This window comes from Malurus melanocephalus, unplaced genomic scaffold (assembly GCF_030028575.1).
Source record: "Malurus melanocephalus ecotype Western Australia unplaced genomic scaffold, MMel_1.1 scaffold_414, whole genome shotgun sequence".
Classification (NCBI taxonomy): domain Eukaryota; kingdom Metazoa; phylum Chordata; class Aves; order Passeriformes; family Maluridae; genus Malurus; species Malurus melanocephalus.
Window position 1 is genome coordinate 506,225 of NW_026623646.1, and position 25,377 is coordinate 531,601.

The window sequence follows — 25,377 nt, forward strand, 5'->3', positions numbered from 1 at the left end:
GCTCTTTGTGGTTTTTGCATGCTAATGTTTTACTGAGATAATACCTCAAAATGTTGTCTCTCATCCAAAAAGTGGGGGGGAGGGGAGGGAAGTAGCTTTACAACATTGTAAAAACATTTCAACATTTTTGATAGGCAGAGTAAAGAAGAAGGCAAGAAGGCAGAAGTTAAGAAGACTGAAAAGAAGAGAGGTCAGTTWAAAGAATCTAAACAGTACTTTTCAGTCATTTTATATTTTTGAATCGGATTTCTTCCCGGATAAGGTAGTGTACTGCTGAGTGTGGCTGTGTGGTCTCTGAGATGTTTGGTCCACGATGCTTCTTTCAGGTCTGTRACACAGTGCATTTTTGTCCCTCTATGTTCTTTCTGCAGTGCAATGCAGCTAAGTAGAACAGGTCTTTGCTGTTCTGACTTTACTGTCATTTGAGCTTTTAAGCCTCAATCTCTTCTGTCTGTGAACATGAAAAAAGCTTTTATTCTTTGATAYAAATCACACCAGTTATACCTGTCATTTTTTCCTTTCTATTTTCTAATCCCACAATACTGTGAGAGATCGCTTGAAACTATTTGGGTGCTACCTGTCACTAAGGAGGATTCTTAGATTCAGATCGTGGAGGTCTTGTGTGCTAGCCCATGCCTGCAGATCGACATTCATAGGGATAATATTTTTGAGGGCAATCCAAATCACTGGCATCATATAGTACAAATCTAGTGGCATGGACTCCAATCAACCCAATGTCACAGCAAGAGGGGAAGTAAAAGCTATCCAAGCCCATCCAAGATGGATTTGACTTAAAGGAAACTACTTGCATAGTTGTTCAGAATACATGTTAAATCCAAATAGGCATTCAGCATATGAATTAGGGAATGCTATGTTCATTCATCCTGCACACTTAATGAAACATATGTACATTTTATTTGATTTGAATTGTAACTTGAATGATGACCGGTTTACTGAAAACAAATTGTGAATATCCAGGTGTCCTGACACTGAAGGTGTTCCAGCTTTGCAACTCTTAATATTTATTAAAATTTCTTGTTAAGCTGGCCTACAATTAGAGGGTGACAGCTGTGTTTTGGAATAGAAAATTCTTTTCTCTTGTAACTTCTAAGACGAAAACTGCCAATAATTTTCAGTTTTAAAAAGCTGTGTACTTTTTTTCGGATAGTAAGCCCTGTGGCATATTTATGTGTGCACCTGCATGTAGGATGCCTGCCTGYTTTCTTCTGCAATCTCTGAGGTTCATACTTGTGAAATCATTTCTGCAAAAGCAAACCTGCAGTGAATTAACAAATATTCATGAGTACTATTTTTAATCTTCAGAAACRTCAGTGGATTCTAGGCTTCAAAGAATACATGCAGAAATAAAGAATTCCCTGAAAATTGATAATCTTGTAAGTATGTTTTTTTAAAACTGATTCGTGTGTCAAATTCCCATAGGACATACTTGGCATATGTGCTTGTTTTTAATTAATACCCTGAAAATGAAAGGAATTTTCTCAATATGAAAGATAACTGCTGCTTAAATGTGGTTACTGTGGGCAGCAAAAGATAAGTGTCAGCAAATGATACTGGTTTTATTTGAAAATAGGTTATAATAAATTGTGTACCAAAAGCATACAGACAGAATTACGTCACACAGAACATCTGGTGACAGATCAGCTTGCTGAGCCATGTGAAAACACCAGGACATTTGTTGCAGTAGTGGCTGACTTSCCCGATTCAAGAGATTAGGGCTCCAGTCCACAGATATCACTCACTGTTGAGGGAAGTCTGCTGCTTGTTGGGGATTCAGATTTGGAATGCTACTGGCAGAAGTTTGAGGCTTTCTGGTCTTATGGCTATTTGTTTCCTGCTGCAGATTTTCTCTGTTGGGAAACCAGTGATACAGTTAGGGGGCACTTGGAAAGTATCGAGCATGACCGTGTGACTCAGAGGGTAATGGTAGAGGTATAAAGGTGTTCACTTTATTGAGGAAAAAACTTGTGAAGGAATAGATAGGTGTGCTAGGAGCTGGCAGGATCCACCCAAAAGTAGTGCTGCCAAGAGGTTGGCCAACCTGGTTAAAGAGCATCAAACTATGGTAGCAGAGGAGGAAGTGGTGGAGCAGCTTGGTGATCAGGTGTAAATAGAAGTCAGCAGGGTGATGTAAACTGACCTTGTAATCAACAGAATTCCTTTGCAGARCAGGACTGAGGTGGCATGACCACAAGCGTCAGCACATAGAATGAGGAACTGCTGGCAGCTCAGCATAATGAGGAAARCTCATAAGCTTTCCGGAATGTCAGCACAACTGTGTTTCTCTTAGGGGTAATTGTACACTAATGCATGTAGTGTGAGGAACAACCATGGGGAACTGGGCACGTGTCGGCAGTTGCAGGGCTGTGGTTTCATTGGTATCAGAGATTTGGTGAAAAGTGAGGTGARCCTTGCCTTGTATATTTACAGGCTCTTTAGGAAAGATGGCTGCTAGAAGACAAGATGAAGGATAACTTGATGTGAGAGCAATTGAAACATGGAGCTTTGCATGGGACAGCTGATAAGCTAACTGGGAGTTTATGGGCCAGGATTAGTGGGTAAACCAATATGAATGACATCCTGAGAATGTCTATTGCAGACTGCCTGATCAGGGAGAGGTAGAGAATGAAGCCATCTTAAGAAAGTTGGGAGACATCTCTGGTTCTGACTGGAAGGTTAAAACATCCTGGTATCTGCTGTAGGGACATGGGGATAACACAGGAATGCAGGAAGTTTCTGGAGTRTGATAATGGCCTAGCCCATATTATGAGGGAGCTGATAAGGCAAGACACTGTTAGACCTGCTTTCTCTAGACTGGTCAGGTATACGAAGGTCAGGGCAGCCTTGGCTGCAGTGCTGTGATAGTGGAGTCCAGAGACAGGGGACAGGGTGTAAAGGTTCACAGCCCTGGACTCAGAAGAGCAGACTTTGACCTCTACAGGGATCTGCTTGGAAGAAGTTCTTGAGAGGCTGTGCTGGACAGARGATAGACTAGGAAATCTGGCTCACTTTTTATGATTACCTCCTCAAGATCAATTCATCTGAAAGTAGGAAAATGTGGATAGGTACTCTGGTGAAAAAGGAGATGGCTAAGGTAACCAGTGTTATCTTGATCTCAGTTTGCTTGTACAATTCTGGTCAGGARTCCTAAGTCCCTGAGACTTAGGATTGGTTAGGGATGGGAAGGTTAAAACAAGAAAGCCTTGATGGTTAGAAGAAATTAGAGAACATTTAGATAGACTTGCAGAGATACAGAGTAAACTGAAGAGTKCTGGGGGAGTGGGATGATGTCATTGTCCATCAGCTCCGTTTTGATAGTCGTGGTGATGAGGGGGACTGAGGACTGGAAGAAAGCGAATGTCACCCTTATCTTGCAGGAGATTGTAGTTACTGCAGTCAATCTCACACCAATCCCTTGAAATGTAGTGCAACAAATCCTCCTGGATTTTTTTTCCAATTATATGAAGTGCACTAAGAGCTCTGAGAGTGGTCAGCATGCGTTAATGAAGATGAAAATATGCTTGACTAAAATGATGTGTGAGATAACTGACTTGGATGAAGGAGTGGATATAGTTTATATTAAGATTAAAAAGCCTTTTTCAGTGTCAAAAGTGTCTCTCTTCAAAGACAAACTGATGCAGTCTGGGCTAAAAAAGTGGATATAAAGATAGACTGAAAACTGGCTGAACAGCAGGGCTTTATTTTCTTGTCACATAAAAGACTGGTTSCAGAGTCCAGCTACAGGCCAGTCATAGTAGTCAATACCATTAAAACATCTCAATAATGATTGGGATGATGATGCAAACCACACCTATAGCAAGTTTGCACATGATACAAAACTGAAATTAAAGATTTGATGGGAATGTTGCTATCCAGAGAGACTTGGACAGGCTGGAGAAATGGGCCAACAGGAGCTTCATCAATTTGAGTTCAAGTTCTGCCCCTGTGGAGCAATAACCCCATGTTCTACCATGGGCTAGGGACTGAGTGGCTGAAAAGCAGCTTGCCAGGAAATTACATGGAGGTGTTGGGCACCAAGCTTAGCATGAGCTGCCAACACGCTTTTGTGGCTAAAGTGCCAGCACCTTTCCAGGCTGCGTTGGAGAGGGAGTTGCCAGAACATGGAAGGAATGTGGTGATTGCCCTCTACTTGACACTGATGAGACAGTGGGCGATATTTTGGGCTCCCTAGAACAACAGAGATAAGGACCTACTGTAGGGTGCCCAATAAGGGTTTGGAGCATGTATTGTAGAAGGGGAGGCCAAGAGAGCTGTAAGTGTTCAGTCTGGAACAAATAAGAAAATGAGAAAATAAAGAGTGTGATGAAAAAGTATGGCAGCATAAACAGCAGCAAGCTGCTCCAGGTAGAAAAACAYAGTTATCTGGGGTGTTGGAGGCAAGGTTCTGGTGGTAAGAGTGGGGGATTGCCTTGTGTTGGACATAAACAGCATTCCRCCTGTTCCAGTGGGTGTACCACTGCCTGAGGCTGAGCCCCTSAGCTGGGATGGTGGTGCATCTGTGAAAACTTTCTTAAACTGAGGGCCAAGCACACTGGGCAGAAAAGAGGGTTGGGGAATCTTTAAAGACAGTTCTCTGTGTTAAGTGCACTCCGTTACAGTGCACTTAAGATGCTTTGCTGCCTTCTCAGTGGCAAATCACTCGTGAAAGATGGCACATGATAAAACACTTTGCCATGTGAAAGATCGCACATGTGCATGACTATGGCAAACGGCTTCAATCATACTTCAAGAAGTACTAAAATGATGAAAGCAGCATAAAGCTTGAGCTTGTATGTTGGAAGCATAAAATTCTTTTTAAATGTTACAAGTTAGTCAAAAGTCATCTGCCTTTTATGGAAGTAGCTAAGGGATGACTGGTGTTAAATTTTTCTTGGCAAGGTTGACTATAGAAATTGTTTTAAAAGTAATTACAATAGTCAAATTAAGGATATGATGGAAGGTGTCACTGAGCACAGYGGTTGAATTAGTATGACTAATTTAAGATTACTAACATGTAAGTTTAGTCTCCAAATTAATTTCTTGTTTATATACAGGATGTGAACAGGTGTATTGAGGCTCTTGATGAGCTTGCATCCCTTCAAGTCACAATGCAACAAGCTCAGAAACATACCGAGATGATTTTAACTCTCAAGAAGGTGAGATTTTCAACGTCAGTTAAAGTACATGTTTTCTTAAATGAATACCAGCTTTACTACTGGAGTAAACTGTGTTCAGTTTGGATCCCTACAGATCAAGAATGATGCAGACAGACTGGAGAGGGCCCAGAGGAGGGCCATGAAGATGATCAAAGGACTGCAGAACCTGCTCTAATAAGCAAAGACTAAAGGGTTTAGTTCTTTCTTTCCTAAAAAAGTCACCSCATTATTCCAGCAGTTTAAAGGGCTACCGCAAAGACAGGGTCAAGGCTTTGTCTTCACAAGGACATATATGGGGGAGATGAGGGACAGTGGGTCCTCTATTGGTTTTTTTTTAAGTTTTTGTTTTAAACAKTAATTGCTTACTATAACAACCTCCTCCAGGGTGTGGTGGAGTTCCCATCACTGGAATGGTGTGGTGGGACTAAGTGCTTGATAATGTGATGCAGACTCTCTTTTCCATGAAGGGTTGGACCAGGACATCTTTTGAGGTCCCTCCCAGCCTGGCAATTTCTGTGACACTTGAGCGAGTACAAAAGTCTATGAGCACATTTTAGGTTAAATGAAGAATTCCACATAGCACATAGTGAAATGACACATATATTTAAGTACTTAAGTGGAGTTTGTTTTATTACTTTGATTTCAGATACGGAAATTTAAGATCAGCCAAGTTATCATGGAGAAATCTACAATGCTGTATAACAAGTTCAAGACCATGTTTCTGGTTGGGGAAGGAGATTCTGTTCTGTCCCAAGTACTAAATAAGTCTCTTGCTGAGCAGAAGCAGCACGAAGAAGCTAACAAAACCAAAGAACAGGGGAAGAAAGGAGCAAACAAGAAAATGGAAAAGGAAAAGGACCAAACAGGTAAGTCACTGTAGTTTTATCTTCTTGTCACATAAAAAACTTAGTCTCTRCTAATTTCTGAGCCAGCTTCAAAACATTCCTAATGTAGGAGTTTTGCCAATCTATGAAAACCTTTTCATATCTGAAATTGTCAGGGRCAGTACTGCTATCACTAATTTTCAAATTCAATGTAATGTTTACCATGGCCGTTTTATCTCAATTGGCTGAAGGAAAGGGCTTTTGCAAAAATCAAGTTTTGTGTATTTTACTTCTTTAAATTATTTAACTTGGAAATGTTGGAATTTTTAAAAAAACAAACAAGAATAAAAAAAAAGGAGGAAAAAAAAACAAAAAAACCCCACATTAAATGTGAGGTAGAGCAACATACTGCCATTGTTGCAATTTAACCCCATCCAGTAGCAAAGCCCCACACAACTGCTCACTCACTCCCCCACAGCAGGATCAGGGAGAGAATCAGAAGGGTAAAAGCAGGAAAACTCATGGGTTGAGATAAAGACAGTTTAATAGGGAAAGCAAAAGCTGTGCAAATAAGCAAAACAAGGAATTAATTCAGTTAAAGTATGTGTTTTCTTAAATGGATACCAGTTTTACTACTTCCCATGGGCAGGGAGGTGTTCAGCCATCTCCAGGAGAGCAGGGCCCCATCATATGTAATAGTGACTTGGTAAGACAATGGCATCACTCAAATATATCCCCCCTATGCTTCTTCCCCCTCAMTTTATATCCTGAGCATGATGCCATATCATCTGGGATATCCCTTAGGTCTTTTGGATCACCTGTCTTTGCTGTGTCACCTGTCAGGCACCCCCAACYTCCTCCSCAGTGYGGCAGCACAAAAAGCAGAAAAGCTCTGTGTAAGCCCTGCTCAGCAATAGCAAAAACGTCTCTGTTTTTGTTCTTAGCACAAATCCAAACACAGCCCCATACCAGYCACTCCGAAGTAAATTAACTGTACCCCAGCCCAAACCAGCACAATCTTCTATTCCTCCAGTAGCTTTTTGGTACCATGGGTTCTACCACCGAGGGAGAACTTCAAACTGCCTAATTTCCTCATTAGCCTCTTCCTGTATCATGCATRTTCTACCATGTGTAGCAGCAACTTTTAACCAGTTCTGTGCTACTATCCCCAAAAATAATCTGTCCTTGTTAGAGTGGTGAACAGAATTTACTGCTGAAATATATTCTCTCACTGCTCAGAAAACAAACAAGCATTAAGTCTATGATCTCTAGCCTAACAAGCACAGGAAGGACTTAAAATTGCATGAAAAATATGTACTGGTCCATTCACATTGCTAAAACTATGGGATGAGGCACATTGCATGGAATTTTTAGAAGTTGCAACCGTATCAACTACTGTCCTTTGTGTTGTTTCAGCTGCTTGGATATCAAGGTTAGGAGAAATATTTATGTTTTATTTGATATGGGTAAAGAAATTACCTGGGGCTATTATAATACCATTTTGTTGCCTGCAAGTGCCACTTTTCTGCTGTTTCATCTTAAAGGTTCAAAGATTCTGAATGGAGGGTCCGAAGCCCAGGATACCAACCAGTCACAACACAATGGAGAAAATACCGAAGAAAAGAAAGATAGGCATGAAGTTGGCAGTAAGAAAAAGTGAGTTAATAACCTTACTCAGCTAGGGAGCTGTTCTGCTCTAGTTAATGAATGTAAAACAGAACAGCAGCAGATTGAAGTTACTTAACCATGTTAGGTACTACTTTCTTCACTGAGTTTTTTCTCATTTTTMGAGAATAACAATGTACAAATCTTCTGTTTAAGCTTTGAATAAATATTTTAAAAGTTATTTCACTCAGTGCTATGGTGGAGACTTGAAGAAAAAGCATTACAAGATGTCTTGCTATTGCAATCATCATGTGATGGGACGGGGCAAAGTAAAAGCTTTTTCTTGTGTTTTAGACTATTAAATTGGAAGCAAAGGAAGCCTGAACCAGGTCTTATGAAAACCAATGGGATTTTCCCCCATTTTAAATTTCTATATTTTAGAAAAGAAATTAGTTAATCTTTTTTTTTTTTGTCAATTCATGTATAGCCATCAATAGATAAGCCACTTTAAATAATGTTTTACAGTTTGGCTATCGAATAACTCAAGTGCAGGTAAACTGCTGGCTAGAACTTTGCCATGTGAAATTCCAGAACTCTGAATGCTTAATAGAGGTGGATACACTTACCATTTCAAACAAAAAGCTGTAAGAATRCTTGAATTTGTTGTTAAGTATTTAAACTTCAGTTTTACTGAAAAATGCAGTGTTTTGTAAACAGAAACAAGAAACAATTAATCTCTTATAGAAAAAGAAATACATAATAGAACTTAGTAACAAATGAAGAAAAGGCCTAGAGTGACCCCAGCGCTGAATACACTTGTTGAAGTACGCTTTGTTTTCTCCAAGCTCTCTGCACCTTGCAGGGGGATTCTTTTTGTTCAACAGTATGTATTGGAGCAAGCTCCTTTCATCACTGTTTTCATGCACATCAGGAGAAAGTGCAGCTGCCTGGCATTCTTGGGGCTGTCTGCCAAGTTGAAACTATACAAAAGAGTGGAGTATTGACTGTTATTTACAGTAAGGTAAACTTAAATGCAGCAAAACAAAAACATCCTTAAGATGAAAATTTATTGGTATTTGCTGTGAGGCAGCCTCAGAAGTACTGAAGTGGGTTATGCCAAATACTCGTTTGGTATGAGCAAGCAGCATGCTGCTGGAACATGGTGGACTCACAAGTTAGGTTCTCATACAGGTTACACATTCTAGCACTTTGTTTAAGTAAGTAATTTGGCCAAACTACAGTATGGCACTAACAAGGTGCAGCACTCAAGTTACTTGGCATTCATAGCAGGGTAATTCAGTAACAGTAGCATATACCAGTCAAGTATTTAAAAATAAACAACTACTAAACTACTTGTCCAGGGTAGAGTATTTTTATGGCCCRCTCCTTTCCTTGTTTTTCCTGTAGAACCTGACAAGGCTTGGATTTTTGAGGGGCAGGAAGACAGTATCAGTCAGATTGCCCTTTATGATTAAAAAAAATTAAGAATATTTATGTGTGTGCATAACACCTCAATGGACATTTGTCAGAAGAAATATAAGGCAGGTACCTCAGACAGKTATGCACCATGTCTGGAAAAGGCTATTAAATGAAAAGTGTTTCAAAAAAGCACCTTTGAGGCAAGACAGGTTCTATTTTAATAGTTCAGTAATTGTGGATGTATTTGTGAAAGTTCCAAATACATCTTCCATGAAGGAGCTAGTGTCATGTTCTGCTAATAAACATTTATAGCTAGCATGTGTGATGTTTACTAAAGGGGGCCTTGAAGTCTACACTCCAACAATCCTTGACTTTCATAAACAAAGAAACAARCCCATTTTACAAAAAAAATACTTTATGGCTACTTGGACACAGGGTCTATGAACTTGCTGTTGGCTAACAGCTGTAAAACAGATTCTAAAATAAATCCCTTGCAAACACAGTGCATGTTGAGAAATGCATTCATGTGTCTGAATTCAAGCAAGTTCCACATTCTCCAGCATACAAATTTTCTTTCTTAGAAGTGAGAAACAAGCGAAAAAAAGTCATGTTCAAAACATTTATGTGGCTGACTCTAAGCAAAGAGCTGATGAAATTCTTAAATCACAGGACTATATTCAGTTCTGATAGAGGGAAGATGTGTCCATGCCTTTCTGAAGATGTAATTCAGAAATTTTGGAGGAAGTTGTGTAAYTTAATATTTCTGATCTGATTGGCACTTAATATCTTTTATTTGATAAAAACACATACTGCTCTATCAGGTTACCTCAGTGTTCAGAGCAGACAGTGGATTTCAGTGGCAGGGGTAAGTGGCATGTTAAGCCAGAGCATTTTTCCCCCTAAACTGACATCGAGTACTGATACAAACTGAATTCTGAATGACTGTCCTTCACAGCCCATCCCATATGTCAGTAGTGATGCCGCTCACTACCAGCTTAGCTTCACATTTAAGGACATTGGGGCAGCGTTAATAGGTGGCATCTCTACCAACCTCGGTTATCCAGACTTCATGTACTGCTGAGTGTCTATCAGCAATCACTTGCTCTAGACTGTACAGTTGCCTGTAGTAAGTCATGCTTGCTGCGTTTGTGTATTGTTGATAATGTTGGTTTATTTTGTTTCTAGGACATCTGTCGAAGAGAGTGAGCTTGAACAGCCAGCAGGAGATTCTGCCTTTGAAAACAAATGACATCACTGAAGTTTCATTGTTTGGGGTTTTTTTYTTCAATTACAAATTTAAGAGGATTGTTAAGTTTTGCATTTGAAATCTATAGACTGCTGAAATTCTAAATAATTTTATAAGCATAGTATTTTGAAGTTAAATTTTGTGGAATAAAAGCCCCTTTAATCTTGGTTTAAAAGTATTTAAACACTTCTGCCAATAGCTATATCCAGTATTAACAGGTGATGCATTTCAAAAGATGAAAACCCAAGTTAGAAAATGCTTACATGTTACAGGACTTAGAGTTGTGGTATATTTTTAACTTACTACTGTATGTTTGTCTAGTTAATAGCAGGAAAAAGTGTAAATACTTCTAACTCTCCAGTTGCTTCATTTGTATAAACCTCCTCTCTTCCTATGATACTGACCTCTGTTTGTGCAGTTTTTCAACTCCTTATGGGGATGCTTTTCACTGTGTTTTGTAGGAGTTGAAAGCTGCATTTTTATAGCTGTTACAATGTTAATGTATGAGTATACTTCATTGTTTTCAAATAAGTTTAGTTCTGTTCTTGCAAAACGCGTTGTGCCAATTTACTGCAATGTGACTTTATGGTTTGCTTTTGGTATAGTAAGTATACTGAAGTGTGGTGTTCTCACAGAGTCTGTTGATACAGAATGGTTGGAAAACACTGTCGTGAACGATTTATGGAATTAAAGAATTTAAACTAATAAAGAGATCCTTGTATAGACAGAACCATTCATAGAAACAACAAGAGCCTGRTTTTAATACTGTTTTGATTTTATTGCTTTGGCCTTAAGTTGGGGACCTCTAACTTGAATTTTAACAGAAACACTGGTTAAGCCTTTTAATTCTGAAGGCATGTGAGGGAACACAGGATGTGTTCAGGTACAAACCTCTCTGCAGGGTGTTTCTTGAGACACAGATTTTGCCTGATGCCAAGAGCTAGAAAAACTTGTATGTGRTATTTGACAGAGGGACAGCCAGGTTAAAAATTAGAGTTTAAAAATCCTAAGAATCCACACAGAACATTATGAATTGAAAGGGATCCACAGGGATTATCAAAGTCCCAACTCCTGGCCCTTCCCAGGACAGCCCAAGAGTCACACCAGCATTGTCCAAAAAAGCTTGTTGAACTGTCAGGTTGGTGCTATGACCACTTCCCTGGGGAGCCTTTTCCAGTATCCAAGCCACACTCTGGGGGAAGAATCTTTTCTGAATATCCAACCTAAAGCTCCCCTGACAYAACTTCAGCCCAGTCCCTTGTGTCCTGTCACTCCCATGGGAGAGAAAAGATAGGTGCCCGGCCTTCTTTCTCTTTGTGAGGTGACCATCCTCATCCTGTAGGTGAGGGCCAGTGTCTCTTCTGCACTGCACTGCAGCCCACCTTTTTATTGTGCCCATGGTTCTGGAGAGCTTTAACCCCAGGTAAGCTTTAATCACATGAATGTTCTCCCTACAGTGGGGAGCACCATCTCTGTATTTGTCCCATATCCTCAAGAAGTGCCAAGCAGTTTTGATATGCAGTAATTAAAAGGACTAATAATAATAATAAAAGGCAAAAGCAATTCCAGGACTCCATATGTCACAACCAGGTGAAGGTCAGGAGCTTCAGCACTGCTTTTAAATTTCACTGTTTTCCAGAATCTGGAAAACGTCTTAAAATAATGGTTTTTTCACTCAAATGTTGCCTTTCTATGAATAATGTCTTATTCTCTTCTAATTAGGAAGAGATGAAWTTTTTTTTTGCCTTTYCCTGCCCCCACCTTTTTCTAAACAAACTAWAATAATAAACCACATAATAGTTTTAGGATCATAGCTGTAACTGCCATTTCCCTTCATTTCCATAGGTCTACAAAATAAAGAAATCCCCATTAGTGACCAGAAGCACAGAAAAAAGCATGAAAAGCCTGAAATCAGAACTTAGTATCTGACACTTGCTGCACAAGCAGTATTATGTTTATTGTGTTCAAAATTGCTATTTAGACATCTTTCCTAGTTACCTTTTTTATATGTAATATAGCCAAAATCCATCACAGTGAATGTTTTTTTCACCTGCTGTGTCACTCCTTCAGAGATCAATCAAGCAACACAGACTCCCCATACATAAGCTGCTGCTGTTGATGCCTTTTTAGAGGAGTTTTCATGACTGTGTACACTTATATATTAACAAGTTCTGTAGGTTGTCCATAAGCGGAGCATACTGTTCATTTTTGGTCTCAGTAATCTGTAATTTGGCTGTAATGTTACAATGAGGCAGAATTTTAGGTTTGATAATGTGGAAAAGCCAACAGAAGGCTATTTCAACATTTAAATTACACTGTTCACCAGCAGCTGGATTTACAGAGCCATTTGCTTCATTTATACAGCAGCTTTCTTAGTGWTAGAATAATGCTGCATGTTTTCTAAACATTTCTTCATACTACTGAGTTCTTTTAAGTTCTGTAGAAGCACATATTTTTCCTTACTATTCAGCTATCATCTATGTCAATGCATAGAAGCACATGAACATGTAGGCATCCGTACCATCTTGAAAAAAGATTTGTGCATATTAACAAGCTAGTTTCCACTCTACCTGCCTGAAGTTGCAAACCATCTAAAACTTCACAGCTCTGTGAATCAAAGGGGAAAAGAAAGCCTCATGCAGATAAATGTACAAAGCAGTGGCAGGCAGTTAGAGCAGCACTTTCAAGTAACTTGCTGGCTGCCTTGGGAAATTAAAACCAAGCTAAAGGCACTCACTCGTTAACTGTTGTAAATACTTGAAGACTCTCTTTACTAAGCAGAACCCACTTAAATGATTACTGGAAGTTAAATYGTACCATGGAAAGACAGTTTGCAGAAGCATAGTTAAGATTTTGAATACAGCACTATCCCACACAGTAAAAACATGCAAATAGTTACTAAATGCTAAAATGGCTTGCAAAGCTTTTCATGGGCAAAATGAGTATGTACTCATTTATGAAATGGAATGAAATGTTATGAAATGAAAGGCATTTATATACCCACATGACATAACTTTCAGATCTTGAAGACAATAGCTGAAGTTAAACCTGCAAGTTGAGTCACCATGACAGCTCTAGTGGCAGATGGCCACAATGATTGGCTGCCACTGATTGTGACTTTTGGCAATCTCCAGCACTTCAGAACAGACTGCTGCTAAGGGGAATGATTGACATGTCTGTACAGCCCGACCATCAGACAAGCAGCATTTTCAATTAGCTTACAAATAAAGGTTATTTGCTATATGCTGGATTCTGAATTTCTACATTCCAGCTAGTCTTGAGGTGTACCTTATTGAAATCCCTTTTACCCTTGAAAGTGTTTCTGTAAAGATGTTACTGGAAATCCTCACATAAATCACTTCTTGATTTTGACCAACCCTTTTCATTAAACCTTATACAAAAAAAAAATTTAATTACTGCCTATTCAACAAGGATACCAAACTGCCAGAGCCACCTAGTTTTCACACAGGTATTGATAAACTAACACATCTGTCACAATTGTTTTAGAGATAATGGATCACCACACCACTGCTTCAGAGTTAATTGAGATTGGATGCAGAGATTAAGCTCTTGATCATGTGATACATTCACTCTGTCCATGCAGCTGCTTGGCCTTTTGCTGCCTAAATTTTGCTGCCCATTTATAAATCAGAAGTAACCTAAATTCACAAAATCTGGTTTGACTGTGGAAAGGATCATCTTACCTTCCAAGATGCCCAAGTGGCCCTGAGCTGTGTCTCTTGGAAGATACAAATGCAAGAGCTGAGATTGACTGGGCAGTCACCTAAAGTCTCACAAGGAATAAGGCTGGTTCTTTCTGAAGRAAGAACATAGCTATGCACAAAATTGAAAGCAGAATTAACTTTGACAACAGCATCCCTACTTCAAGATTGGAGTTTAARATAGTGTGCAGCCGTGATGAGTTGCTCATCATTCACGTACACAGGGGGCTCTTGTGGTAATGTTACAAGTGCCTGGTTAGCATTGGGAAGTGACACTGTATGAATCACGTTTTACTCTGGAACTTCACACAAGCAGTAAAATCAGAGGGACCTCTCCAAATCCTCAATACAAGAAACAAGAGTGTTGTATCACCTTGTCAGCAAGGCAAAAATGTTAATGAGTGTTGTGGATTAAAATTCTTCTCCTTTTGTTCCCTTTCTTTGGGAATTTTTTCTTTCCCATTTGTTGTTGGGATACATTAATTGCCAGTCATCCTTTTAATGGCTGGGTGATTAACAAAGACAATGATACCTATGGCCCCACCTTAATGGTCTGGCCAAGCGCTTGGAGAGAGTGKTTTTTTTGTGTGGTGGGGGGGGATTTGGAGTTTTTTCACAGCTTCGCTGGGAGAAGGAGGTGTGCTCACTGGCTGCTGCGGAGAGAGCTGGCCTGCCTTTTTTTCTCTGCGGAGACCAGCACCCCTGCTCATTGGGGTTCCTGCTTGCTGCAACGTGGTTTTCTCTCCTGTGCCTTGCCGGGGATCCCAGCTTCAGGGGTGAGCTCTGCTCCATCCCATCTCACAGCCGCGGGATTCCTGCTCGTCTCTTTGCCATCCTGAGTTTCTTGTTGTCCAGAGGAGCACTGAGATCGGTGTTTCCGCTGTGAGTTTTGCAGAGAAACTTTTCTCCATCYGCCTCTGCCATTTTGCATCCACCATTCTCGACGCGGGAGATCTGAGCCAGCCGGGACCCGCGCCACCTCGTACCCTGCAGCCGCCGGGGAATCATCGCACCCGCCCTGCCCGGCCGGGAGCCAACAACGCCCCTGCCAACGGGACTGTAACTGCACCAAAGGGGAGGGTGTGTCTCTGTAAGGCCGTCGCGGGGTTTGGGACTGGGCTGGTTGTTGCTATTGTTATTGTTTCTTGTTTCACCTTGTTATATATATATATTAGTAAAAACTGTTATTCCCTTTTACCCATATTCTTGCCTGAAAGCCCGTGATTTTTTTAAAGCTATAATAATTCGGAGGGAAGGGGGGTCATATCCACCACTCCAAGGGGGGTCCCTGCCTTCATTAGCAAACATCTGTCTTTCAAACCAAGACATGAGGGAGAGAATCTCCAAGATCTTTGGGAAGTTTGAAATAACTTGTGAAGGATCATACAGCCTAATTACCAAGTGTTTAAAAAAAGGTCAAATCAAAAAGTCAACCACAGGTTCAGGTTAATGTTTTTGAGATTCAACTAGCAACACTCAGGCAAGGGATTATTCAAATTTTTTTTTCTCATTTTTTTGTCATGAAGTAATAAACCTGCCTGGAAGTTTTCATGACCGAAACACATAATTTAATAAGTTGTTACAACACAAATATCCTGCTGGTGTCATAGAGATTTAGCTACTAATAGACACTGGATGCAATGCTGGATTTCACTTAGAAGATTCATTCAGAAAGACTTACCAAAYCAAGATGGGGCCCAGCTCTCCTGTGACAGCTTCTTAAAAACTATGACACAGTTGTAACCTTTTTGTTCCATTTGCCATTTGAGTCACTGAATATGAAATAGGACAGGTCACACAAACAGCAAGCTTCCAATATGATTTTTTGTAGTTAAGTTTTGTTAAGTCTCTGTTTTGTAGTTAAGTGCTGAATGCTCTCAATTCCTAAATCCAGACTGTGGCCAGCTTCTCTCTGCCTTATTGGAAGTATGAGACTGGCCCACAAAAGATGTCTTAATCAGCAGGGACCTGAACCTTTAATTAAGAAGATAAATGTGTTCTGTGAGAGACAGTATATTTGAGGCAAATTAATTTAATGAAAGAGCAAACTCACATTTTACCACTCCCTTTTCCCTGCAACTAAAGAAAGGGAAAAAATGCCCCCACAAAAATTCTACTGATTGCTGCTTCGGAACTCACACCAGCTGTCTATATGATGCCTGATTCCAATACTGAAGAGAGCTGGGAAGCCCATATGTTTATGGGAGACAGCTGAAAGAAGAGGAGATGGGAGAAAGATGAGAAGTAGCAACATGTGAGGCAAATGCTGAAGTTGAAAGAGAGCTGTGTTGTAGAGGACCTTTAAAGCAGTTGCTGCAGCACCATAAAGCAACCCAGCCCAGCAGCTGCATTTGTCATATTGTGGACAGCTGAGCAGTCCCTTTTCTGCAGATTGTCAAAGAATAAGAGAATTATCCCCATCTGCWGTTACTAAAATACACAGACCAACAGCTGGCTGGTTCACAAGATAGGAAAAAACCTCCCACTTTTCTTTTGTTGTTCCTAAAAAAAAGCACAGATTTATATTCACATGACTTAATACACCACTAGAAAGCAGAAAGATATGTGAGTAATCAGTGGCATCCTGCAAGTGCTTCAGATACCTTTATTTCAAGACATCTAAGGTAACCAAGTAAGCACTGACAGAATCTGCAGCTACAGGACATGAACAGGATCCAGTTTGTCACTTTTCTGTATGCTGATTGTCAGAGTAGGCTGTCTTTACACAAACCAGAGCTAGCTGATTTTTTTTTTAAAAAAAAAAAAAAAAAGCAGTGCGAATTTTTCCAAACAACAAAGATCTCCAAAGATTAAAATCTTAATTCCAGAAGACTTAAAAATATATATATTCTGACAGCATTTCAGTTAAACGACAGACTAGGAACTACAAATTGGTCACATTTTAATAAAAAAATCATTACTTACAATAACAGGATGATACTAAAAAAAAGTGCACAATGGCCACAGCATACACTGTAAACAGTTGAAAAAGTTATTTAAAAGACAGGCTACTATTGAGTAATGGTGAAACAAAATTTCCTCTTTATAGAAACAGTCCTCAGAAACCATGGACAGCAGCAGCTTTTAGATGCAAGCTTGCATCTTGCATCTTGTAGGAAAGACCCAAGAGTTTAACCAGAATTCTGAGCTTCTCTCTCAGAATGTATTCTCCTCGCTACAAATCCAGTGCCATCCACCCTTGTTCAAAGATAACTGCCTTAGTTTTCAGGGTAAGATATCCATACTGAGTTCTCATCCTCAGAGGTTTACAGAGCCTTGGATGCACAGAGCTTCTCAAAATCATGGATTCTTTTGCCAGGTATTCTCAAACATCGATATTTTACAGTCCAAAGCATCCAAACTACTGTACTGTTGTAAAAGTGTTTATGTTTAAAGTTTCCATGCCAACTTTAAAATTATGCTTACTTACTCAGAAAAACACATCAAATAGACTTCAAGTGCAAAGGGCTCCTTCCACGTCATGGGAGAGGATTACACGCCTAACCCAAAACCCAGCAGTATGTTCAAAACTCAAGGTATCCAGTGGTTTTAACAAAGGTGTCCAGTGGTTTTAACAGCCAGAGCAATGGATTCTACAATGTAGTTCACTGAATTCATCCTGGYGCACATCAGTTTCAGTTGAAAATCCCAGGATCAACATAAGGGTATGCAAGAAACTCCCCCAGTTTATTTCCTTCTGCATCATAATGGAGCATTCGAAAACAAACATCACAGAAGAAACAAGGATCCTCTGGTGCCAGACTGTCTCTGTTGGTCACCCACCTGCAGGTTACAAAACGCAAGTGTTTCTTCGTGAGTGCAACACACTTATTATAAACATCTCAACATTTTAATCAGAGTTGGGGATGACAGCAACAAACATCAGAAGTAATTTCATACAGATTAGATACTACCTATATTGCATATCTCCCAAGCATACACCTCATTTCCAAACTCTACACCCATTTTGTGTCAATCCCAACTGCTACAGCAGCACTTCCTGAGAAACTCCTCAAACCTGTGTAGCAGGTACAGTGAATAAAAAAAAAAAAAAGACAGGAATCTTCTGTCCACCCTGTGGCCATCTAAATCATAAAAGAAAAGTCTCTTTTCCTTTAATGCGAGAAACTGTGTTATAGAGCACACATGTACTGATCCAAGTGCCTCTGAGTAATCAAAACCATTTAGGAGTCTACAAGCAGGACCTGAACGAACCAACAAGACAAGGTGAGGACTGATGCACACTCCAGCAAGCACTTTAACATGAACACAAGTTAACACGTACAAGGAGGGCCTGCCATGTCACTGGGTCATTAATTTATGATAGCACTCCAGAGGCCACGACAGCTGAAGGTCTCTGGTGATTACAGATGCTGTCTGCACAGATTAGAACACACTGGACAGACAGCCAAAGCAGCTCTGCTGTTCATGGTTTAGCATGTCCCCACTTAAGCTTAGTGCTTAATCCCGGTTTTAATTTAATGCATTTACATCACCTCTGGCAATGCCCTCCCCATACCATCCTTTCCCCCATAGTGACCCTTTGGCTCCACCTCCCCTTATGGCCAAATGCCTCACAGATTATAGGCCTTTGTGAAGGCATCCTCAGGGCTCTGCTAGAACACTAGCATGGACTCCCATCTCAAGGGGAATTGGCTCTTTGCCTGATTCCAGGGAAATCTAAGGTCTAAAAGCAAGACAACAAAGACACAGCTGCTGTGTCAAACAGAGGTTTGAGAGAGCATAAGCTGTCCTGGGAGATAAAAAGGGCAACCAGTGTTTTTGCAAATAAAACATTCAGATCTATAAAATAAAGARGCCTAGCCTAGTCTTTAGAAAAATTTCTACTGTTTATTGAAAGTCTGTCTCATATCTAAATTAACATCACTACACTGTATAAAGAGCACCAAACTCCCATTCTGCTCTCTTATCACAGWGTTCCTTGAAGAATAGCTACAGAGCATACAGTTGTCAGCTAGAGGTTAGGAGTTTCCTGCAGGGAAAGTTACATGCCTTTTAAAAATCTCTAGATTCTATTATATTAAAGTTGGACAGAYCTATACCTGCTTAGATGATAGATAAAACAAAATGGTAAATTAATTTGAAACAATGTCTTGCAAAAGGGGAAAATGCAGCATTTTCCCCCAGAAGCAGTATTTTTGAAAGGAACTGATAGGACAGCCAAGCTTAAGTTATGCAAAAGAATATGAGCCAAATAATAACTTCTTAATAATTTTAGCCTCCTGAATCAAYCCCAAATGAACACTTTCTGCAGGAGGCCTTTTCCTGGTGAGAGAGAGATCAAGTGCTTGAAGAGTGAAGATGATGATGATTATTATTTACATAAAGAGCTTTGATTTTTACTGGTTTTTTTTAAAGTTGGTAGCAGCACCTTGAAAGACTTAATTAAGATGACAGTAAGATCAAGAACATAGCATACCTTGCTGTATACATTTTGCACACAAAGCATTTTCTGGTACATAGCCAATGTTTCTTGATTAGCAAGGGATACAGATTCCTGTCCAGACAGTCATCATGATGAATAAGCCTTGAGGGAAATAAATAAATAAATACACAATATACAATAAAGACTTTGCCATATTGACATTTATCTGAACATAAGAATGGACATTGAAGATAAGGTATCATTTAAATTCCCATGTAAACTATGATTAGACTTCAGTGTAACATTTCTTAACACAGATGAAGATCTGTAGGTAGACTGCTCATTGCACCATCTGTGGATTTTATGGTCACAAGTAAATTCAGTTTGTGCAGTAATTCAGAAATCTTCAGACCATCTCCTTTTGGTGATCTTTTCAAAGCTTTTGTCTCCTGTACAGGTTAACAAGCTATTGTCAGGTGAATCTTTGGAGGCTCATAAACCTGAAATCATCTACATGCTACATCTGTGCTCTCCTTTAGGTTGTGTTTCTTTTGGAAACACCATATATTATCAATGCTTTGGTACATCAGGCTCTTGGGAACAGAAAATGACCTGTYACCCACCACAGAAAACCAGAGGAGTGCTCTCTCTAGTTATGCACTGAGCAGAGTGTACACAATATTTCTACTGTTGATGTGATTGCCACCTCGCAGTCATTATCACCTTTTCCTCTTCCTGGCCTATCCACCTCTGCCCATTATTTCCACTCCTCTATTTTCTTTCCTTTCCACTCCTCTATTTCCTGCCCTTTAGCTTAAGTTCAAACTAAATAGTCCAGGTGAATCCAAGACCTACAGCATTCCACTCCCTGATGCTCTAGAATCAGTAGGTAAATCTGCCACACTTTGGCTCTGCATAGAAACATCTTGACACCGTGGTTGCCATTTCTGTCATACAGCAGTCATACCATGCTAATTAGAAAGCAGTTTTTGTATCCAAGGTAAAAAAACAAGGAAGATTACTCTCTTTCTTTCAAAGATAGTCCCGAGGAYATAGAAGAAAAATTTAAGCCCTGCAGAAGGCAGCAGAATAATCTTAAAGTAAATAAGTTAGTCTAACAAACATTCAGCATTAAACATCTGAAGTTTGTCCAGAGAAGGCTTGATTTCATTTTCCTAAGGACTCCCAAAGAATAGTAACTTACCTTATATCTGTGATTATAATGATGTGTTCACAGTCCCCTTGGTGGCAGAAAAGGTATGGAAAGCCAATTTTGAGGGATAAATCATTAAATACATAGTCCTCCATTTTAACAGACTGAAGATTTTCATAGCCTCTGTCATGAGATTCTGACCACTCTATAATTGTTCTGAAAACAGAAAGCCCATCAGCATAGCAAAAATATGAACTGTGAATACACAGAAAAAGATACTTTGGGRGGCATGCAAAACACTTCACTGAGACACAGTTAAATGATGGAAATCAAAACATCAGTATATTCATTCTGTTCTGCTGCAGAACAACAGCATTCAAACTCACAGCTCTTCCATACCAGCCCTTTTAAACATCTTGATCTCATAAATCTCACTAGTGTGTCAGCAAGACCATACTTACTTAAAATCTCAGATTTGTTTTCTGAACAGTCACACAGACCCCATGTTGATTTTACAACAAAGACATTCAGTGTATTTTCAAAACCAAGCAGGACAACCACTGCCACACAGCTGAGTTTGTTGTCTTTCTGACCCATCTTCTACCTCACAGGCAAGGCTTTTGACTGCCATCACAAGTAAGGAGGGCATTTGAAAAGCCAGTACAAACTGGCACCTATCACTTTACACAGAAATCCCACCCCAACAGAGCAAAACAGGATTTGCGGGTTAAAAAACAGATTCATACCCCTTTCAAAAGGGAAGTGAATGGAAGGAATAAGAAGAGTAAGTAAATTTAAACCTCTATATAAAAATCAATTCAACCTGGAGAAACAGTAGGAAAAGTCTATTCCAGCTTCATAGCCTAGACATTCCAGTTTTTGAAACAAGTCATAAACAAAATGAAATAAATTTTATGTTCCTTAAGGTTTTCTTTAGTCAACATCTACAGATAGTGTACCTGCTCAGATCTCTGCACTCTGGGTATCTTTTATCATTATAGAAGATGCCTTCAAAATAGAAGAAGGCAGATTTGTAGAGATCCTGAGAGACAGAAAGAGAGAAGTCTGCATTAGTGTTATGAGTGATTAAACACTTTAGACAAGAATATGCCAAAAATTTAAGCATTTTAGGTATCTAAATTGTATTGAGACCTCATTCTACAGTTGTGTAAGAAAAGTTCTGCTTTGATTGTAGGTGCTAATGTGACAACTAGGCTCATATGATTGCCAAGTACCCAACGGCTCTGCTGATACTGTTTTCAAGCCATTACATGTTACTTTAGTGCTCTTCTATTTCTGTCCCCACCATAGCAGTTATGCACTCCAAAAACACAGAACAAGAACATAAGCATCACTGTACAAATTCAGTAATTGCAAGGCACTGACATTAAAAAAGGCGAATAATATTTTTTTAAAAATAGTAAGATGCAGTGTGTTGCCTTTGGTTCACTACCAGATACCTATCCAGCTGCTCTCTCATTCCCCTTTCCCAATAGGACTGGGGAAACAAAATAAGATAGGCAAGTTCACAGGTTCAGATAAAGGCAATTTGGCAGTTTAATTAGAAAAACCAAAAGCTGCATGCAGAAGCAAAGAAGAAAAAAAGGAGATTTATTCCCTGCTTCCCATCAGCAGGTAATGGTCAGGCACTGGAATAAGCTGCTAAGATAAGTGGTGGAATCCCCATGCTTGGGAATGTTGAAAAGGTATGTGAATGTGGCACTTGGAGACATGGTTTAGAGAACATGGTGACAGCAGGTTAATGGTAGCTCACCTTCTGGAATTGATCTGGTATCTGGTGACTTGTGCACTACTGGTATGAGTGCCATAAACACTTAATTATCATTAACAGAGGAGAATGTTACAAATGGACTGTCGGCACAAGATAAACTTTGTAATTAAGGGAGAATTTTGAAAAACAATAGATTTTCTTGTGAGACTCTAGAAGTGAGGTGATTGGACCTTACAGAATTGCATGCCTATCTTGTTTTCACAAGTGTGACCAGGAAGTGTTCTCATGTAGTAGCTGTGTAAGTGTATGTGCGCATATGTATGGCAGGGGACAAGACTGCAATAATTCTCTGTCATTTCAGTACAAAGTACTTTGTGTTCTGATCAGGGACTGGCTGGGATGGAGTTGACTCCTCACAGCAGTCCCTGGAGTGCGTGCTCTGCAAGGTGGAGTTGATAATACATCAGAGTTTTGCAGTCTCTCCAAGTCTCCCCAAGACAGTAGGCTGGGGCTGGGCAAGAGGCTGACAGGGAATGTAGCTCGGACAGCTGACCCAAACTGACACAAAGGACATCCCATGTCGTATGACACTGCACTCAGCAATAAGAGCTAGAGGAAAAGAGAAAGGAGCCATCCATGGTGAAAGCATTTGCTTTCCAAAGCAGCCACTATGCATGCTGAGGCCTTGCTTCCCAGCAAGTGGTTGGAATAGAATCATAGAATCATTAAGGTTGTAAAACACCTCTAATATCATCAAGTCCAACCATTAACCCAGCACTGCCATGTTCACCCCTAAACTATGTCTCAAGTGCCACATCCACATATTTTTGAACACTTCCATGGATGGTGATTCCACCACTTCCCTGGACAGCCTGTTTCAATGTCTGACCATGCTTGCATGTTTCCTAATAACCAATTAAACCTTCTCTGATGCAACTTGAGGCTCTTTCCTCTCATCCTGTCTCTTGTTACGTGGGAGAATTGGTCCCCTACCTTGCTACACCCTCCTTTCAGATAGTTGTGGAGAGTGATAAGGTCTCCCTTAAGCTTCCTTTTCTCCCTCAGCCACTCTTCACTGGACTCAGTATTCTCCCTATTAATTCTGAACGGGAAAACTATGGACAACCAGACATTCTCCTCCACCAGACCAGTCTGGGGATGCTTAATTGTGCCCAGAGGTCTCTTTGAGCGATTAACTTTAGGATGTCTAAACATTGGAAAAGCAGACACCAGGGCCAAAAAAATAGAACTGCATGAATCAATGACCTGCATGAAGATACATTGGTAGGAATGTGCTTTACATTCAGACTGCTTGATTCATTTCTGTTACTGTCATTCTCCCTGCTGCCACCACAAAACAGGAAGGAGTGGCTGATACACCAGATGATCCTATTGCCAGCCAGAGGAATCATAGCAGCCCAGAGAAATGGGCCAACAAGAATTTGGTGAGGTTGAACAAGGAGAAGTACAAGGTCTTGCCCTTGGGAGAAACAAGCTGATGCTCCACTGTATGCTGAGGGCCACTCAGTTGGAGAGCAACTTGGCAAAAAGGACCTGGGGATCCTGATGGACCCTAAACGGAACATGACCCAACAATTTGTTCTTGCAGCAAAGATAGCAGATGGGATCCTGAGCTGCATTAGATTAAACACTGCCAGCAGGTAAAGGGAGGTGCTCCTTCAGTTCTCCTCAGCACTGGAGAGGCCATACCTGAAGTCTTGTCTTCAATTCTTTGCCACTMAGTAAAAGAGAGACATGGACATACTGGAGTAGAAGTCCCACAGAAGCCATAAAGATGAAGGGACTGCAGCATTTCTCCTAAAATGCTCTTCATCCCTACTTTTGATCAGCATCCAGTTGCAAACAACAAAGCAGTGTGATGGTCCACATTTAGCTATTACCTTTGGTGTTTCAAAATAAAATCAATCCACAGGGATTTATCTACACAAACCTCACTGCTAGTGTTGCTATTTCCTAGAGGTAGCAATGATGATTTGTCTTGACATTGCACAAAACAGATCATCTTGGTAATGCTGCCACAAAGTRTTTACTTGCAGTGTGACCAACAGGCAGTACCAATGCAGCTGAATTTAGTGCTGAAGAAAAAAACCAACAAAACAAAACTCTGCTTCCCTTTCTATGTTTTCAAGATTCCTATACATGTAAAAGGTTCCACATAGAAAGTTTTACCTTGCTGATGTGCTCTGGTGCTTGATCTGGCTGACTGCTGAACTCACCACCTATCTGGAGGTCACTGACGCAAGAAATCGAGTCTCTCAGCTCCGTGAGCTTCTGGCTGCCCAGCACAAGGACTGTTTGGTAGGGTTTGTGGTCTTTATGCTATAAAGAACACGGTGTACAAAATTCAGATAGATTACCACTTGTCAGCATTAGCACTGCTCTTCAGTTGATAGCTTAAGGTCATTACTGCTAGCATCTGGCACTGCACTTCTCYGTATTTTAAACAGGATCTTGTCACAGCCTCTCCTAAGACTGGCATTGATTAGTTTGATTCAGAAATTCAAAAGTTGCATTCTCCATTGGAAAGTGCAGGAAAGACAGAAAGTCTGAGCTCACTGATCCCAAATCCAGAAAGGATATTTTGTTATTCATGTACTTAGTTACAGATTTTCAGCTTTCTTTAAAATAAATTAACTACTGAGTAATTACTGTACAAGTTTTTTTTTCTGTAAACCACTGACACAATGGAAGCCAGATTCTGAAAGAGCCTTAAGAAACTACCAGAACTGAAAAGTGTACCACATGTCTTCAGAGCACTCACTAATTTTAACTGCTTGAGAGAGCAAGATATTATCTGAATAGGGCAGAACAGAGTACAACCCAGAGAATTTCATACCAACCTTCTGAAATATAACAGGATAAAAGATGTTCACAGTCAAAAGTAGTTCTCCTTCCTCAATTAGATCTGTTGGATTGTCTGGCCTCTTTCCAGTTGCATGTGACTCCTGGAAAAATACATACACACACACATACATACATACATACATATACATATACATATACATATGTATACATATGAGCAACTTCTATCTATCTATCTATCTATCTATCTATCTATCTATCTATCTATCTATCTATCTATCTATCTATCTATC

At 40.0% G+C, this 25,377-nt stretch overlaps 2 protein-coding genes across 4 annotated transcripts in view; one reads left to right on the top strand and one right to left on the bottom strand.

The window, feature by feature from the left end:
- Positions 1-11,024, top strand: part of PSIP1 (PC4 and SRSF1 interacting protein 1) — a 33,729-nt gene extending 22,705 nt beyond the window's left edge. For both annotated transcript variants that reach the window (XM_057379649.1, XM_057379650.1), the window contains exons 12-17: positions 135-190; positions 1,324-1,394; positions 5,073-5,174; positions 5,821-6,040; positions 7,543-7,654; positions 10,208-11,024. In XM_057379649.1, the coding sequence (XP_057235632.1) occupies positions 135-190; positions 1,324-1,394; positions 5,073-5,174; positions 5,821-6,040; positions 7,543-7,654; positions 10,208-10,271 (625 nt within the window). In that variant the 3' untranslated portion in view covers positions 10,272-11,024. The remainder of the gene's footprint in view (positions 1-134; positions 191-1,323; positions 1,395-5,072; positions 5,175-5,820; positions 6,041-7,542; positions 7,655-10,207) is intronic.
- A 5,851-nt stretch (positions 11,025-16,875) lies between these two features.
- The window catches only part of SNAPC3 (small nuclear RNA activating complex polypeptide 3), an 18,301-nt gene continuing 9,799 nt past the window's right edge, over positions 16,876-25,377 (bottom strand). For both annotated transcript variants that reach the window (XM_057379653.1, XM_057379652.1), the window contains exons 4-9: positions 25,123-25,227; positions 24,452-24,601; positions 21,489-21,571; positions 20,581-20,745; positions 19,431-19,538; positions 16,876-17,773 (exon numbers count right to left, since the gene is read on the bottom strand). In XM_057379653.1, coding sequence (XP_057235636.1) covers positions 17,626-17,773; positions 19,431-19,538; positions 20,581-20,745; positions 21,489-21,571; positions 24,452-24,601; positions 25,123-25,227 — 759 coding nt within the window. In that variant the 3' untranslated portion in view covers positions 16,876-17,625. The remainder of the gene's footprint in view (positions 17,774-19,430; positions 19,539-20,580; positions 20,746-21,488; positions 21,572-24,451; positions 24,602-25,122; positions 25,228-25,377) is intronic.